General features: G+C 36.2%; 1 protein-coding gene across 1 annotated transcript in view; it reads left to right on the top strand.

The window, feature by feature from the left end:
* The window catches only part of b4galnt4b (beta-1,4-N-acetyl-galactosaminyl transferase 4b), a 174902-nt gene that overhangs the window by 18680 nt on the left and 139763 nt on the right, over positions 1–16459 (top strand). The window contains exon 3 of the mRNA XM_073835917.1: positions 15897–16009. Within this exon, the coding sequence (XP_073692018.1) occupies positions 15897–16009 (113 nt within the window). The remainder of the gene's footprint in view (positions 1–15896; positions 16010–16459) is intronic.

A 16459-nucleotide genomic window follows, 5' to 3' on the forward strand; every position in this document is an offset into this window, starting at 1 on the left:
GCATCTTTTGCGCGCTAAAGTTCGTTATTTCAAATGTAGACGCGCGGTATGCGCGCGCATAATGGAAGCGACGTGGTTGCGACGCGCTCGCGTTTTCCATGCGCAAGCTACAGAGCGGTTTGGAAAGGACAAAGCGACGCGCCTAGCGTTTTCCACGCATTTTTAGGCGCAACAAGTGAACGGCTGCATCGAATGATAACTTGCTGCCATGCTGGATCCATAGTTATAAACAAACTGCTTCGGTGAGTCGCATAGAAGGCGTCATCGTCTTGCTGCTCCCTCCCCGTTCTGTGATTGGTTCCCTATCTGAGGTGAAAATTTGGTCCATGGTTTCCATGCTACCTTCCAGCGTGAATAAAATCGCGCTGCGCGGAAGGCAGCATGGGGACACCCAGGCTACTCAATTACAGTAACGCGAGTAAATGTAATTCGTTACTTACCACCTCTGCAAGTAACTCAGTATTAAGTTCTTTGTTGTATAAAAGCAATGTCACAGGTGCTGGCTGCTTGTTCTTAAACTTCTTAAACAAGTCACACTGCTTATAGTTTATAATTTTGTAATGGAGGCCTGGACAAATCTAGCAGTGGCAGATCTTGTGATGTTGTTATGTGGTTCCAGACACAAGTCTTTGGAGTGCTGCTTGCTTGTTTTTTTCCCCTTAAAACTATCAGTTGGTAATCAATACTCAATAGAGTGTTTTCACGACGTGTCACGAATCAGCCATGTTGTCAGTACTGAATGTAAACAATGCCACTGAACTGAATGAAACTCAGATTATTGCTGCTGAAAATGGTCAATTATTGTCATTTTTTGGGCTGTACTAATCAGCTAGACCAGAAAAACATTTGGAGAAGAGTGCAAAAACTGTCTGTGGAACAAAAGGCATTTGTGGTTGGCCAAAGTGAACCAGGATTTAGACAGCATAAATTAGCAGAACAACATATTCTGTTGTTTACATCAGAGTATTGTATGGCCGCGCATCCCTCCATATACAGTTAAATATGGCTGTTATTCTGCAGTAGACATTTCCCTGTCTTTTTCTTATAGAGACACATCATCCATGCATTTTTTTTCCCTGAAACTGCTACATATCATGTCTTCAAAGAGCTTGTCTGCTAGTCAGCCTGCTGACTATAGACAGATCTCTGCTGTAGAATTGTGTGGGTGGAGGACGTGTTACCTCAGCCTGCTGCTTTGACGAGAGCAACAGTTAGCTTTGTTGCAAGTGTGTTGTGACAAATTGGTGCAGGTGTAATTTAAATCATTATTTCGGTTTTCTGTATTATTCCAAGTACTAAAGTAGCTGGGTAAAGGCAGCTGAACATCTTTCACGAAAACACATCAGAAGCTCTTTTTGTGTGAATGTTACTTATCTGTGTACCATCTGTATGTCTGCTTCACATTTTGCAAAAAGGGTTTCTTTAATTTTTATTTGGTTAAAAGATAAATTAAAGTAATATTTTATTCCATAATTTGATTACCTGAAAAATTAATGTACAAAGCACGGAATTTCTAGGACCATATTACTGTTTTAAAAAATAATAATAAACAATTATTGTTTTATTGTTTTGATTATTAAATTTATTTAAACCATTAAAATGGAATCATGAAAAAACACAGAATTTTGTATAAAAATAATAATAAATAAATAAATGCATACATACATAAAATGTATTTCATAAAGGTGTTTTTTTTTTATTTTTGCTAAACTTTTAATAAATTTCAAATAGACATGCTTTTTAATCAGTCAAATTTAATTTAATTAATAAAACAGTCCATTAAGAAGCCCAGAAAAATTTACAAATTAAATTTAAATTGGAAAAAAAAAAAAATGTTTTGAAAAGAATTAAACAGATTTCATAGGATGAAAGTGGATTGTCCTCCTCCATTTTTAACAATAGGCTATATATACATATTTACACTTTTCTTGTTCTTACTAATTCAAGCTCTCTCAACTTGTTTTATTTTACAGTTGATGTAAACACACATATCTGAATCTGTTAATTGGATAATTGTGTTAACTTTAACATCTCAAACAAATAGTTCTGTCTCTGAAGGATATAATTTTAACTAGTTAAGTTCTATTAAATTTAGTATGAGAGGAACCTCGACAGGTTGCATGTTGTAAATTCCTTCAAAAAAGTTGCCATAATTTGCATGCATCCTAAAACACAACACTTCTTTTTTAATTTAAATATAATTCACTGAAATGTCTTGAGAGTCGCTTTGCACATGCAAATTACCTCAGTAATATAAAATTCAGATGGTTACTGCTTAGCAAAGCATACATGTTTAAGGGCCTGAATCTCAAATTAATTTGCTTTTGTTGTTAACACCTCTGTCCCCCATAACCTCTTAAAATGAGTTGTTGCATTACCGCATCTGTTTTAATTCACTGAAGTACAAAGTATTTTGCATCTAGCAGATTTAATTGGTCCCACAGAATCAATTCTGGATCAGTCTAGGTAATGTTCACAGAGCTGCTCTTTCTTTAATGTTCTCTCTTTTTTTCTTTAAGCTGCTGGTCCCATCTGGATTATGATTATGTAGGTCTAGGACAGTGTAGTACTATCTTTTACTATCATTTATTTGCTCTTGACCTAATGAATGAAATCATTGGTTGCATGTGTGACTGATTTAAACAATAAATCAGGTTGTTTTGTATTTGGAGTCAAAGCCTACAGCACTATAAGCACTGAATTGATTCGTGTGGCTTTTTGGCTGTACTGTAGCTCCCAGTGGCAGTTACAAATCACAATATTTCAGGCAACGGATGAGGGGCTGGGCAGTGTGTTTTCTCCGTAGGAGATCTCTCTCCTCATCCCTTTTATTTAATCTCTCTTTCTGTGTCTCCCTCAGTGTGAAACATATAGTATCTCTCTCATTTGCCCAAACAGAGCAATCTAACATATGCATGTATTCATTTATAAATATTAATGTTCCTGGCGCACTCTCCATTCTTCCAGAGCTTGGAGGCTCAGCTAAAGGACTTTACTCAAGAAAGACACACTTCTAAACCTCCACACTGGATGATTTGATAAACTGGGTGGATGACTTGTCAGCCTCACATTAAATATGACTGTCATAAATCCATAAATTCATAAATGTCATGCACGACACACCCACACACAGTCACACATACACAGACATATATTTTGTAATGTGTGCATTGTCAGTAGATCACCCCAGAACTTTCCACTCACTTTGCACTTTTATGAGATTGTGGTCTCACACTAATTTGCCCTGTTTAGTAAGTATGGCCCTAAATAACTAAAATTATTGAAATAATGTTAATATTGTGTGCTGCCTGAAGCATCATTGGCTATTTTCAGCCTTTTGTGATGTGCGTGTATGAGTCCTTCAACTGTCCTCAGTGGCAAAGCTGGATCTCAGCATCATTTAGCCACTGTGGGGACTTATAAACAAAAAAAAAAAAAAAAGGCTTAAAAAAACAAGGGAAACTCGGATAACTTTGGATTCTTGTACACTCTTAAAAATGCTGGGTTATTTTTTTTAACCCAGTTGCTGGGTTCAGCCTGTTGGGTCATTTTATTGGATTATTTTGGATATTTTTTTTTTACTCAGGTGTTGGATAGTTTTTCTGCACTCTTAAAATGCTGGGTTATTTTTTTTTTAACCCAAATTTTGGGTTAATCTTGTTGGGTCATTTTATTGGGTTCTTTTTAATATATATATTTTTTTTTTGCCTAGGTGCTAGGTAGTGTTTCTGTAACTAAGCTTCTGTTTTTTTAATGCTGGGCTGGGTTATTTTTTCTACCTGAAAAAGGTCTGTCTCCAAGTTCAGATAATTAAAGACTTTCTTATAAAATGTATTCATATCGCAATGCACCTGTACTTTCATGATGGGTACACACACACACACATAAAGCAGGTTTGCCTATAGCCTCTCTCTGCCCTTTACCCACATAGCCTGACGGCGACTCTAACATCTGTGCGCCAGCTGCCACTACAACATCTGAGGGAATTGCACTCCACCAGGCTGTCCCATTGAGACTAATGACCAAGACAGAGATTGGCCACTAACGCACACATTAACATGTGGTAGGATGTTTTTTCAACCACTGTACAGCTAGAATATTGATGGCAAATATAGTTCCGCTCATAAGTGTGGGAGGGTAGTGACTGACATCCCAGGTCGCTAAAGACCTGAGGTATGTATTTAAGGGTTAAAAAAGTTGATTTAGTCAAGAGCAGAAAGAGATTTTCTTTCTTTTGTTGTTTGATTAACGTGAATGACAGACAGCAGGAATATTAGACAACTGTCACTTTAAGAGCCTGGATCCATTATACTGTACACATGTTTTCTTCCTCAGGTGTTTGCTTTCATTTAAGACCTAAATTACTGTGTTTATGAGGATACTTGCAAAGATGGACATTTTGCAAGAGTTCTCTTTCGCTGCTTATTGCATTTTAATGGCTTAAAATCACTTTTTTTTTAAACCACAATGCTTACAAAATGCATACAAATGATATGTTTTTGTGACCATGTAGCACAGCAACGTCACATGAGCCACAAGGATGATTGTCGAAAATCTCTACCAATTTCTACCGGTTAATCGTGTCTACCAGTATATCGCCCACCCCTAGGTGCTAATATTGTTTGAATTTTGCAACAATACAAGCAATCGAGCAGTTGACATTTGCTATATTGTATATATCACCCTATACAAATACACTTTGTATGTGGATAAGGTTGAACATGCATATATATATTCAATTTTAAGCTAATTCGTCCGAATTCGTGCAATCTCACTTGTACAAATGCATACGTTTTTGGCTAAATCATTGGAGAGTTCCCCAATTCTCAACCTACCCGTTACTGGGGTCTAGGCAAATCGGACAAAATCGTATAAATAATGTCGTACAAATGAGGTCGTATGAATTTGTACAAATTAGCCACCTCGTAAAATCCGTATGAAATGGTCATGAGATAGCGTTAACAGTTTACAATTTAGAAGATGTTTAGCAATTAAGGAGTTGTTTTATTGTTTATTTAGTATTCTACACAAAAATGCTCGGTTAAAAACAGCCCAGCTTGGGTTATTTGGCAACCCAGCGCTGGGTAAATATTGGACCGAACACATGCTGGGTTATTTTGACCCAGCTGGTTGGGTTAAATGTTTTTACCCAACAAGCTGGATTGTTTTATTTAAATCAAATATTGTTTAAAATTTGTTATATTGCTGGTTTAAAATGGGCTGAAAATTAAAAATCATACGCAGAATTATAGAAGAGGCAACAGCAATAATCAAAAGATGAACATTTATTATTAAGCAAGAACATCCATGGGCAAAAATATAAGACAAATCAAATTTATTTAAATGAATACAGCATGTTTTACAATATTACATACCATTAAGCTAGTTTAACAATCATTTTAGAAATAAAAAAATTTATATTTACAAGTAGTATTTTAATGTAAGTGTTTTCAACCATTCTCTGTAATCACTTTTTACCAAAATAGTGCTAATTCTCATGCCGGTGTGTTGCCGAAATCTGAGCCGGTGATGTCTTTTGTAGATTCAGTTGTCTTTTGTAGAGCTGCTTATAACTGAATTTATATTGTTTCATAATGGATGAACTTTACAGAGTTATTGAACTGAACTGAATCAACACTAAACTGACTGGAGATAAATAATAACACTATAGTCTTTTTTGAGCTGTGTTACAGCAGACTTTGGGTTTGGTTCTCATATCTAATGAAGCCTGCATCATTAAATCAGTTATTTCCTTGTTTATTTCTGTGAAGCTGCTTTAAAACAATCTGTATTAATTATAAATAAATAAATAAAGGTGACTTGGCTTTACTTAGTTTCTCATGAGGTATGGCAGCATCCATACTGTCGCATTTAGAAGCGGATGATAGAATATTTCCCTGACCTATAATATATCCTGACATCACTCCTTAAGCACTGTTTTTAGCATAAAAACAAATATCAGCGAAATGCCACCTATTATTTTAAGAACATTTGACACTTCATTTGAATAAATCATATCTGACTTTAATCTCCATTCTTATCAGTTGTCTCGCACCTCGAGACAGCATAAAACACAGCAAATCATTAAATCATACCCAGCACCCTGCTGCACTAAGCCAGATTGATCTTTTTATAGAGTCTGTATTGTTAAAGACCTGTCTTGTATGTGAGCGGGTGGCATGATGTAGGTGTTCTGTGTGCTGTCACTTCATCAAATAGACACAGATCAGACAGACTGAGCTCAGCTCAGACAGCAAGTGTCAAAACCTGTCTGAAAGAATCTGTTCTGCATCCCTAGCTGGATATTCTACATTCCTCTGCAATCCATTCATCAGATTTGATATCTCAGATGTGTCTCCACATATAAAGTCCATGTGTAGCTTTTGTGGATTATTTTTTGTAATGCATCTTTGAAGACATTTTCACCAAAAACAGTCTCTCTCTAAGTACATAAAAATGCTTTTAGCCACAAATTCTGCTTTAGCGGGGAGTCTGTTCTGCTTCAGTAGCTCATGCTCTGCCATCAATGAAGCTATATTGACTTTCATTTGGGGAAAAATAAGAAAAGGTAATCAGTAGCGTGTGCAGAAAATTCTCAGTGGTAGCGGAAAAAAAACGTAATTATCCACCCAAATTCCAGTTACTTGCACACAATAATGAAGGTTATTGTTTGGAGCCAAATGCAACTGTTTACTCATTGTAGAAGCTTTGAAACCCGGCCAGATTACACTGTCAAATTGGATTCATTTGCATAGAGATTAATGAGAGAGATTGCCTGCGTATTTGACTTGTTCATATATGTGCTAATTACAGTTAGCTGAATTCCAGCTCATTAATATGTAAATACACAAGTCTTTCTCATTAATGCACAAGCCAGTTTATGCTGAAACATCTGAATCGTTTACAAGTGCAGGGTAGGCCTAATTGAAATGGGCCTGTGAGCATCTGAGGGTGACCTCTGCACTTGCTGATACTCTTTTGTACAATTGCAGAATATGATTCTTGCTGTGGCAAATCTGTAATTCTTTAGGACGCCTTGCTGCATAGGCTGCAGAGATAGATTAGTTTTCAATTACCTGTGTGTAGTGAAGCCTAAAAGCTGGACTTGCCTCTTCGTCATAGCTGTTAGGGCTATTTAAAGCTCCACATATGAGATTTTGCTGATTCGGAAACTCTGAAGTGTCTGAAGAACTGCTGTGACAGATCTAGGGTTTTTTGGAAGCAGGCATTTCAGTTGAGTATTTTATAGCTTCAGAGTGCTGCCCTAATGCACTTTAGAAAGTCATTTGAAGTTATTATTGGCAAAAAGCACAAATATACAACTGGGGAGGTTACTACTAATTAGAAACCCTTGAATTATTAATTAGTTTATTGTTGCAATTAAGGAAATGTCTGTGCATTCAGTCTAACAGTTTTGTATGGTTTCAAATTAAAATCTAGTGTTTATTTTTGCATGCATGCAATTGTAGGAAAGACATTTTAGTTTTGATATCTATATATACACTGCCATTAAAACAATTTGGGATCAGTAAGATTTTTAATGTTTATTTAAAGAAGTTTCTTATGCACATCAAGGCTACATTTATTTGATCAAAAACATTAGTCCAGTCATGAGTTGCATGTCACATGATCCAAAAAACATTTTCTTAATAATGTTAAAAACAGTGCTGCTTAATATTTTTGCTGCTTAATATTTTTGTGGAAACCAATATCTTTTTTTCAGAATTCTTTTATTAATAAAAAGTTCAATTTACTGATTTGATACTGAAATTGAATATTGTTTTTATAATAAAATTCTAAACTATATACATATTTGTATAGTTGTAGTATATATATAACCCCAAATACATACAACATTTCCATGCTTATACGGTAAGGTTTTTCTGTCTTCGTTTGCGTAGAATTGATGTTTTGTTAGATTCGAGCATGAAGGCATGAATGCTCACACCACTGCTGATTGCTCTTCTGCCTCCACTGTGAAAACCCACTGTGCAGGGAAGGACGACTGCTTGGGTGTGTGGGTTTCATGATGCAGAAGATAAAATGCCTGCCAAAACTCAATTGTCTAGTTTCCTATCCTGCAGCTATAGACACTCTTTTTCCCTTTCGACAACAGCACCAGTCCCAAGCCCCTCCATCTGAACAAATAGAACTTCACCAGATGCATCTTAAGCCTCGCCTCAGACCAAACTGTTCAGCTGATGGCAATTCTCCATTTCAAATCTTTTTAATTCAGCTTAATCCGTGACGGCAAACTCATACTCAAAGACTCTGAGGAGAGTTTACTTCTATAAACAGACAAAAAGATCAACAGCTTCACAGTCAAATAAAATCAATGCTTTGTGTTCAAGGTCAAAACTAAGATTACTACAAACGTCCCTCAAACTCTTTTTCTTTACTCCCTACCTTTGTCTTTTTGTGTGAAAAGATGGTAAATCTTCCTTCCCCGCTTGACAAATCAAGCCTTCCCATCAGCCATCTGTCCAGATAAATGGAGCATTGTTGGTGGCTACATGCTGCATTGTTATGCTCCTATGTGAATCAGTGCACATAAGAGTCAAAGAAGAATGACCAAGAAATGAAGGAATTACCATGTTGTCCCTGGTTATAGTCACATCAGGGGATAAAGATGTTACATGAAATTAATCAAGGTGAAAAATGTCTTATTATATGTCTTCTACACATCTTCACCAGATGTCCTGATATCAGATATTCTGTCAGAAGAGTAGAGAATTCTCACATGGTTTTGCTTGTGCCTCAAAGACACTTCAGTTTCTCCTTTAACGCACATGTATGAGCACTCCCAGTAGAAAATGCTCAGAGGTAGATTCTCAGTGATATTTTATTTATGGATCTGCTGTATATTAGATACTACTATGAAAATCCTTGAGAATGATATACACAAATGTTGACACACAGTAATAGCATAGAATATACAGTCAAGCCCGAAATTATTCATACCCCTGGCAAATTCTGACTTAAAGTTACTTTTATTCAACCAGCAAGTTTTTTTTGACCGGAAATGACACAGGCTTCTCTCAAAAGATAATAAGACGATGTTTAAATATTAAACTATTTCTCAGCTTTTATTTACATTTGAACAAAAACAAAAAGTGGCATGTCCGAAATGATTCATACCCTTTGCAAACTGTCACAGTCTATGGGAAAATCCAAAGTTCTATACCATTCCAAATAGTCCAAGCTGTTCTAAAGCATCCTAATTACCCTGATTCATTGGGAACAGCTGTTTTAATCAACTCAACAGGTGAAACAGAAGCTCTCTGCTGTTGGTTTGTGGACAGTCATGGCTAAGACAAAGGAGCTCACCGAGGACCTGCGGCTACGCATTGTGGCTGCTCACAAGTCAGGAAAGGGGTGTAAGATAATCTAAATGTTTTGAAGTTCCAGTGGCTACAGTGCAAAGTGTTCCACACTGTAAAAAGTCTCAGAGGATGTGGTCGGAAGCCAAAAGTGACACCTGTGCTGGCCAGGAGGATATTGAGAGAGGTAAAAAAGAATCCAAGGATCACCAAAAAGGCCATCCTGATGAATCTGGGCTCTGCTGGTGGCAACATCGCAAGGCAGACAGTCCAACTGGCACTGCACACCGCTAGGTTCAACAAACGCAGACCAAGGAGGACACCACTTCTCCAGATATGGCACACAAAAGCCCACTTGGCCTTTGCAAATGCTCATCTGGACTAAGAAGAAGACTTCTGGTCTTCTGTTTTATGGTCAAATAAAACAAAAATTGAATTGTTTGAAGCCTTCAACCCTAAGAACACCATCCCCACTGTCAAACATGGTGGTGGGAACCTAATATTTTAGGGGTGTTTTTCAGCCGGTGGACCAGGGAACCTAATCACAGTAAATGGCACCATGAAAAAGGAGCAATACATCAAAATTCTCAACAACAACATCAGGCAGTCTGCAGAGACACAGGCCTTGGGAACCAGTGGACATTTCAGCACGACAAAGACCCAAAACACACAGCAAAAGTGGTGAAGAAATGGTTAGCAGACAAAAACCTTAACGTTTTGCAGTGACCCAGCCAGAGTCCTGACTTAAATCCAATTGAGAATCTGTGGAGGGAGCTAAAGATCAGAGTGATGGCAAGGAGACCCTCCAACTGGAAAGAGTTGGAGCTCATCGCTAAAGATGAATGGGCAAAAATACCAGTGGAGACATGCAAAAAGCTGGTCAGCAATTACAGGAAGCGTTTTATTGCTCTAATAACCAATAAAGGCTTTTCTATTGATTATTGAGAAGGGTATGAATAATTTTGGACATGCCACTTTTTGTTTAAATGTAAATAAAAGATGAGTAATATTTTTTTTCCCACAATATTGCCTCTTGTACATTGTCTTATTATCTTCTGGGAGACGTCTGTGTCATTTCTAATAAAAAAAAAAAAAAAAAAACTTGCTGGTTGAGTCAGAATTTGCCAGGGGTGTGAATAATTTCAGGCTTGACTGTATATACAGTCCATGTGGATAGCATAGCTCAGATTATTTGGCTTTGAGACATTAAGATCCTTTGGTCACACTTTATTTTAAGGTCCAATTCTTACTATTAATTAACAATTAATATAATTTTTGCCTCAGTAAACTTCTCAGTAAGATAGTTGTAGAATATGGTCATGCAGAATATGTGCTTTATAAATGCTAACAAATATCCAATAGGCAATTTTAATAAAATATCAATTTTCAAAATACGTTTTGCATAACTAAATAAATCTTAATCTATTTATGTGTGCAAGTGTTTATAGTTTATGGGGTTTTTTTGTACTGGATACCAGCTTTAATGATTAGACCACTTTTTCCTCTAATAACAGTCCATAATTTTACTGAGATATTTTCAAATTCTTTATTCGCACAGCTTCTCATTAACCTGCTCATCACATTATTGGTTCCCCTGTCAGTGACAATATGGTGGCTTGCAGAGAAATCACATTGGTCAGGACCTCTTTTAAATGCAAGATGAGATGAGGCTTCCTTGAGCTTAAGTAACTGGATTTTCTCTAGGGCAAATCAATGACATATAGGGAAAAGTGAAGCAAAACTTTTTACTTAAGTTGTTGTCTAATAAAGGACAAACGAGATAGAAGTTAAACTAATAAACCAAATTATATTTCTGGACATTACAATCTACTGAAAATAAAAGAAAGTGAGTTGAAACAGCAATATAACTTATAAAGAAAGGTGACTAAAACTAAGCTGTTACTTATATATTAGATTTGCTTTGAAATAAAACTGTTTTAACCTCCCTAGCATAACAGTTCATTTGATGATTCATTTTAGTATTAATCATTTTTTTTACTTCTTTCATATGCACCAGTCATCATAGGCATCATGCAGTCCACCACCTAGGGCACTATCTCATGGGGGAGCCAATTTACTAAGCCAAATTTAATGTTTTGAACACACTTTATCTTGTGTAATTTGAACATGAGCCCTAGTAAAATTGTGCTTTATATTTTGCCTCACCTTTATTTAAGGGAGATGGCCATATACCTACATGAGAAACATTTCATTAAGAATATTTCAGAAGCCATGTCACATATTTACCATTTTTAGGAGCTGAACTAAAGACTAGCTGTTTCATGAATCATTCACTTTTTTGAATCAGTATTGTTTGTTTATTTACTTATACATTTTAAACAGAATCTACCAAACAGGTTAGTATGGAGCCCCGCACATGACATGCAGGAAAAAAGTAAATTGTGCACACAATTTACTAATTTGTTCCCTTGGTTTACTAAATCATGCACACGTTTTACTAATTTGTTACCTTGGTTTGCTAAATTTACTCATTCTTTCTTTTGGTTTACAAAATCCTGCACACAATTTACTAATTAGTTTTACAACATAATTTACTTCCTATGTTTTCTAAATTGTGTGAATGACATACTAATTTGTTCTTTCGGTTTACTAAATCGTGCGCACAATTTACTAATACATTCCCTCAGTATACTAAATTGTGCACACAATTTACTAATTCGCTTCCTCGGTTTACTAAATCCTGCACCCCATTTACTAATTTGTTTCTTTTGTTTATTAAATTGTGCGCACAATTTACTAACTTGTTTCCTTGGTTTAGTAAATTGTTCATACTATTTACTAATTGGTTCCTTCGGTTTACTAAATTGTGTGCACGATTCACTAATTGGTTCCCTCAGTTTACCAAAATCGCCACACAATTTACTAATTTGTTTCCTTGGTTCCCTAATCTTGCACACAATATACTAATTGGTTCCCTCAATTTACTAAATTGTACGCACAATTTACGAATTTGCTCCATTGGATTTCTAAGCCATACTCACAATTTACGAATTCGCTCCCTCGATTTACTAATTCATTCTGTCGGTTTACTAAATAGTACGCCCGATGTACTAATTTGTTCCCTCCGTTTACTTAATCATATGCCCGATTTACTAATTCGCTCCCTCGGTTTACTAAATAGTATGCCCGATTTACTAATTTGTTCTGTCGGTTTACTAAATAGTATGCACGATTTACTAAATCGTTCCCTCAGTTTACTAAATTGTATGGCCGATTTACTAATTCGTTCTGTCGGTTTTCTAAATTGTGTGCCCAATTTACTTATTTGTTCTGTCGGTTTACTAAATCGTATGCCCGATTTACTAATTCATTCTGTCGGTTTACTAAATTGTATGCCTGAGTTACTAATTCATTCTGTCTGTTTAATAAAACGTGTGCACAATTTACTTATGTGCTTCCTCGGTTTACTAATTTGTTCTGTCGGTTTACTAAATAGTACGCCCGATTTACTAATTTGTTCCCTCGGTATAGTAAATCGTATGCCCAATTTACTAGTTTGTTCCCTTGGGTCACTAAATTGTGCACATGATTTACTAATTTGTTCCGTCAGTTTACTAAAACGTGCGCACAATTTACTAATTAGCTCCCATGGTTCACTAAATCGTACACATGATTTACTAACTGGTTCCTTCAGTTTACTAAATTGTGCACACAGTTTACTAATTTGTTCCATTGGTTTACTAAGTCATATACACAATTTAATCATTTGCTCTATGGTTTGCTAAATCGTGTGCACAGTTTACTCATTTGTTCCCTCAGTTTACTAAATTCTGGGCACAATTTACTAATTCGTTCAATCAGTTTACAAAATCGTGCACACAATTTAATAATTTGTTCCCTCAGTTTACTAAATTGTCCACACTATTTACTAATTCACTTCTTTCGGGTTTACTAAATTATGTGGATGATTTACTAATTTGCTTCCTCAGTTTACTAAATCGTGTGCACAATTTACTAATTGGCTCCCTCGGTTTACTAAATTGTGCATGTGATTTACTAATTTGTTTCCTTGGTTAACTAAATTGTGTGAATAATTTACTAATCCACTCCCTCGGTTTAATAAATTGCATGCACAATTTTTTTTCTGCGTGTCATGTGCGGTGCTCCACAGGTTACAAAAACATTCTGAATCGTTTTTTCACAGCTCACTCACAAGCTGAAGTGTTTTCGGTGGTTTGTTGTGCACTCAGTAAAACAACAATGGATGGAAATGTTATAATACAGAACCGGTTAAAGCTGATTTTCCCAAAAACTAATTTTAAGCAAACCTACGAATGCATCCGATCATTTTCCAGTGATGAAAAAGGTATTTATTAAGATCAACACCTGCAACAGCTTGGCTCTGTACTACAGGTAAAAGCATTTCTAACAAAGAGCATCAAAATAGTAACAGTTCTTTACTTGCAGCAGGGGAGCCACTTTTCAACCTTCACAGCTAGTCTGTAATTTTACTAATTGAAGTTTCACAACCTTAAGTACACAAAACATTCATCTCAAGACAGATGTGACTGATAGACTTTAAGTTCAGTAACTAAGTCAGATGTTAATTCAACTGCTCTGATGCATTTAGTGACTCATTCATTGAATGATTCGTCTGATCCAATACAGTAACTTTTGCTTGCCATTTGTGGTTCTGGAAAAGCATTGGCAATGTAAAAGAAAGCCTGAAGTGCTATACGTGCCCTGGTTATTTTGACACGTTCAGTAGAATACTATGGAAATGGAAGTACAATAGTACATGAAGTTTCTAAAAGTTTAAATGGCTTTTTTTTGTTTTACATTTTTGAAGATACGTGAAACACATTCCTATTAGCGCTAGTCTTATAAGCCTTTTATAATCATCTGTCATTTTTCAGATTCTCTCTGACTCATTTAAGTGGTGTTTGTCATTTGTTTAGTAATACTTTAATCATTGCTGTTCTCGCCATAATAGATGCCTTCAGGTCTGAAATATTTTTGTTGCGTCTGTGTCGATCTCGCTCTCTTTTATGTCAGTGCAGTTCATCTCAATCTGAAGTGTGTTTGAAGGAATGGGACGAGTTTTATCCTGGTGAGCCCACTTAAAGAGACTCAAGCATCAGTTCTGATTTTCCCCAGGTGTAGTTTGCCTTGATTAAACACTGCTCTCCAGGAAAAGACAAAGCCTCTCGGAATGCTAAGAGTGTTCTTGAGGATTCAAAGATGGCAGACAGTAGCTAGAAACTCGTGTTCATTCACACATACTTTAAAACTGTTGTGCCTGTAAAAAAGTTTTCGCTATACTTTCCGCTGGTTTGATTTGTGGAGTCAATGATTTCATTTACATCGTAAGTACTCAGAGAGTGATGCACTCATGCAAGATTTAATGAATTTTTGAAGTATGTGTTTGGAATTGAACTGTCTAGTTGGAGATGGATGCTCTTGCCGAGCAGGCCTATAGATTTAAAAAGCCTCATTCATTTCTGAAGGAGAATTGAATTTTTGAATCATAAGACCCAGATGCATACACTATTTTTATATCCTTTTTTTTTTCATGAAAGCACATAAAATTGTTGTGATACTGTCTGGTAGTCATACTTCTCTCTCTGAATAGGTGGTCAAATTGACAGGACAAATAGCTAGTCATCAGTGTTAACCTTTGAAGGGTGATTGTTGAGACCTAGACTGATCCTAACTCTTTTCATTCACCGACAAGTGGAATAGCATTTAGATTTTTTTGTGTTGTTAACTCTGCTGTCTGCTCAAGTGTCAAGGTTTTTGAATACAGGATTTTGTAAGAGACATTGTGTACAGTAGCCACTGCATGATGTCTCATCGTGGCACAGCTTATGCAAGGACAACAAATTTGTTTTGTAGCATCTCTAATATTATTAAGCAAGATTGTCTCCCCAACACCCCTGAGGATCAAACTACAAACCTTCAGACTAACATCCCAGTTTTGTGACCTTCATGCCAACACAACTGCTTAAGAAGCCATGTCTCTGATAATGACAAGAAAGCAAATGATTTCTTGACATGTTTGATGTTGCTTTTGCATTGGCTTTGCAGCATGCTCTATCAGCACTGACACTGACAACCTTTCAGGCTCCTCAGACTTCCACTTGCGAAACCACCTATTAGTCACATGAAAAGATTTTCAATGGAAGAAATTAGGAAAAAAGGGATATTTTATCTGTCTTCCATCTGCCAGCCTGTAATCTTGTTAGTGCCAGATGCAGTGGGACAGGCACCCTGCTCCTTGGATGATAAAATGGCATCCAGTCTCCCATTTTTCCTCTCTTTTCTTCCTCAGATTGAGAGTTTTATATTTACAGTGCTTTTATTTTAGCTTTTTTGTTATTCATGCTCTCTCTCACCCATATTCCGCCTGATTTTGCATACTTGTCTGTTTTTTTCATTTTTTTAAAATTATATTAAAAAAAAAAATTTTTTTTTGCATGAACAGAATTTGCATAAGTGGCTGGTTTATTATCATGCTTTATGAAATTGCACACACTGTTCAGTATGTACAAAAAAAAAAAAAAAACAAGGTTGTGTTTTTTGTGAAGAAAACAAAAATGTCTTTTCTTTTCACAGATATGGAGAGGCAGGCGGAGGGGATGGGGTCCAGTCATAAAAAACATCTCCCCTCATCTCTCATCCCCTTTGAGCATGAGGATGCTGCTGACAGTCAGGAGGAGGGCTTGGGGGTGAGTGAGCTGTTTTATATCATAATCAACACATTTTGGACAATTAAGGTGAAAGTAGTTAGACTTGGTTTGATGTGTTAGTTGATGTGCGCTATGTTTGATGTGCTATGCTAAACATGTTTTTAAAAGTTTTTATTTATTTATTTTTTTGGTACTGTTTAGTGAGTGTTATGTATATCCACCCAGGGGGGATTTGTCCTGTTCACAATATCCCTTTAAATAAAATGGTTTCTAAATGAGGGTTTTGACTAATTCCATGCCAGTGGATTGTTGACATCCATGCATAATATAATCTCTTTTTCTCAGTGCCCCGGTGGGGATCCAGGCATGTAACTGGCTCAAGGGATAAGTCTCATTAAAAATAACAGTACTTTCATATACCAGCACGCATACATTTAAATTTCTTGTTTTGTTCTGGCACTTGTATCTCTTTTAAAGTCCTTTGAAATT

This window comes from Garra rufa, chromosome 3, assembly GCF_049309525.1.
Source record: "Garra rufa chromosome 3, GarRuf1.0, whole genome shotgun sequence".
Classification (NCBI taxonomy): Eukaryota; Metazoa; Chordata; class Actinopteri; order Cypriniformes; family Cyprinidae; genus Garra; species Garra rufa.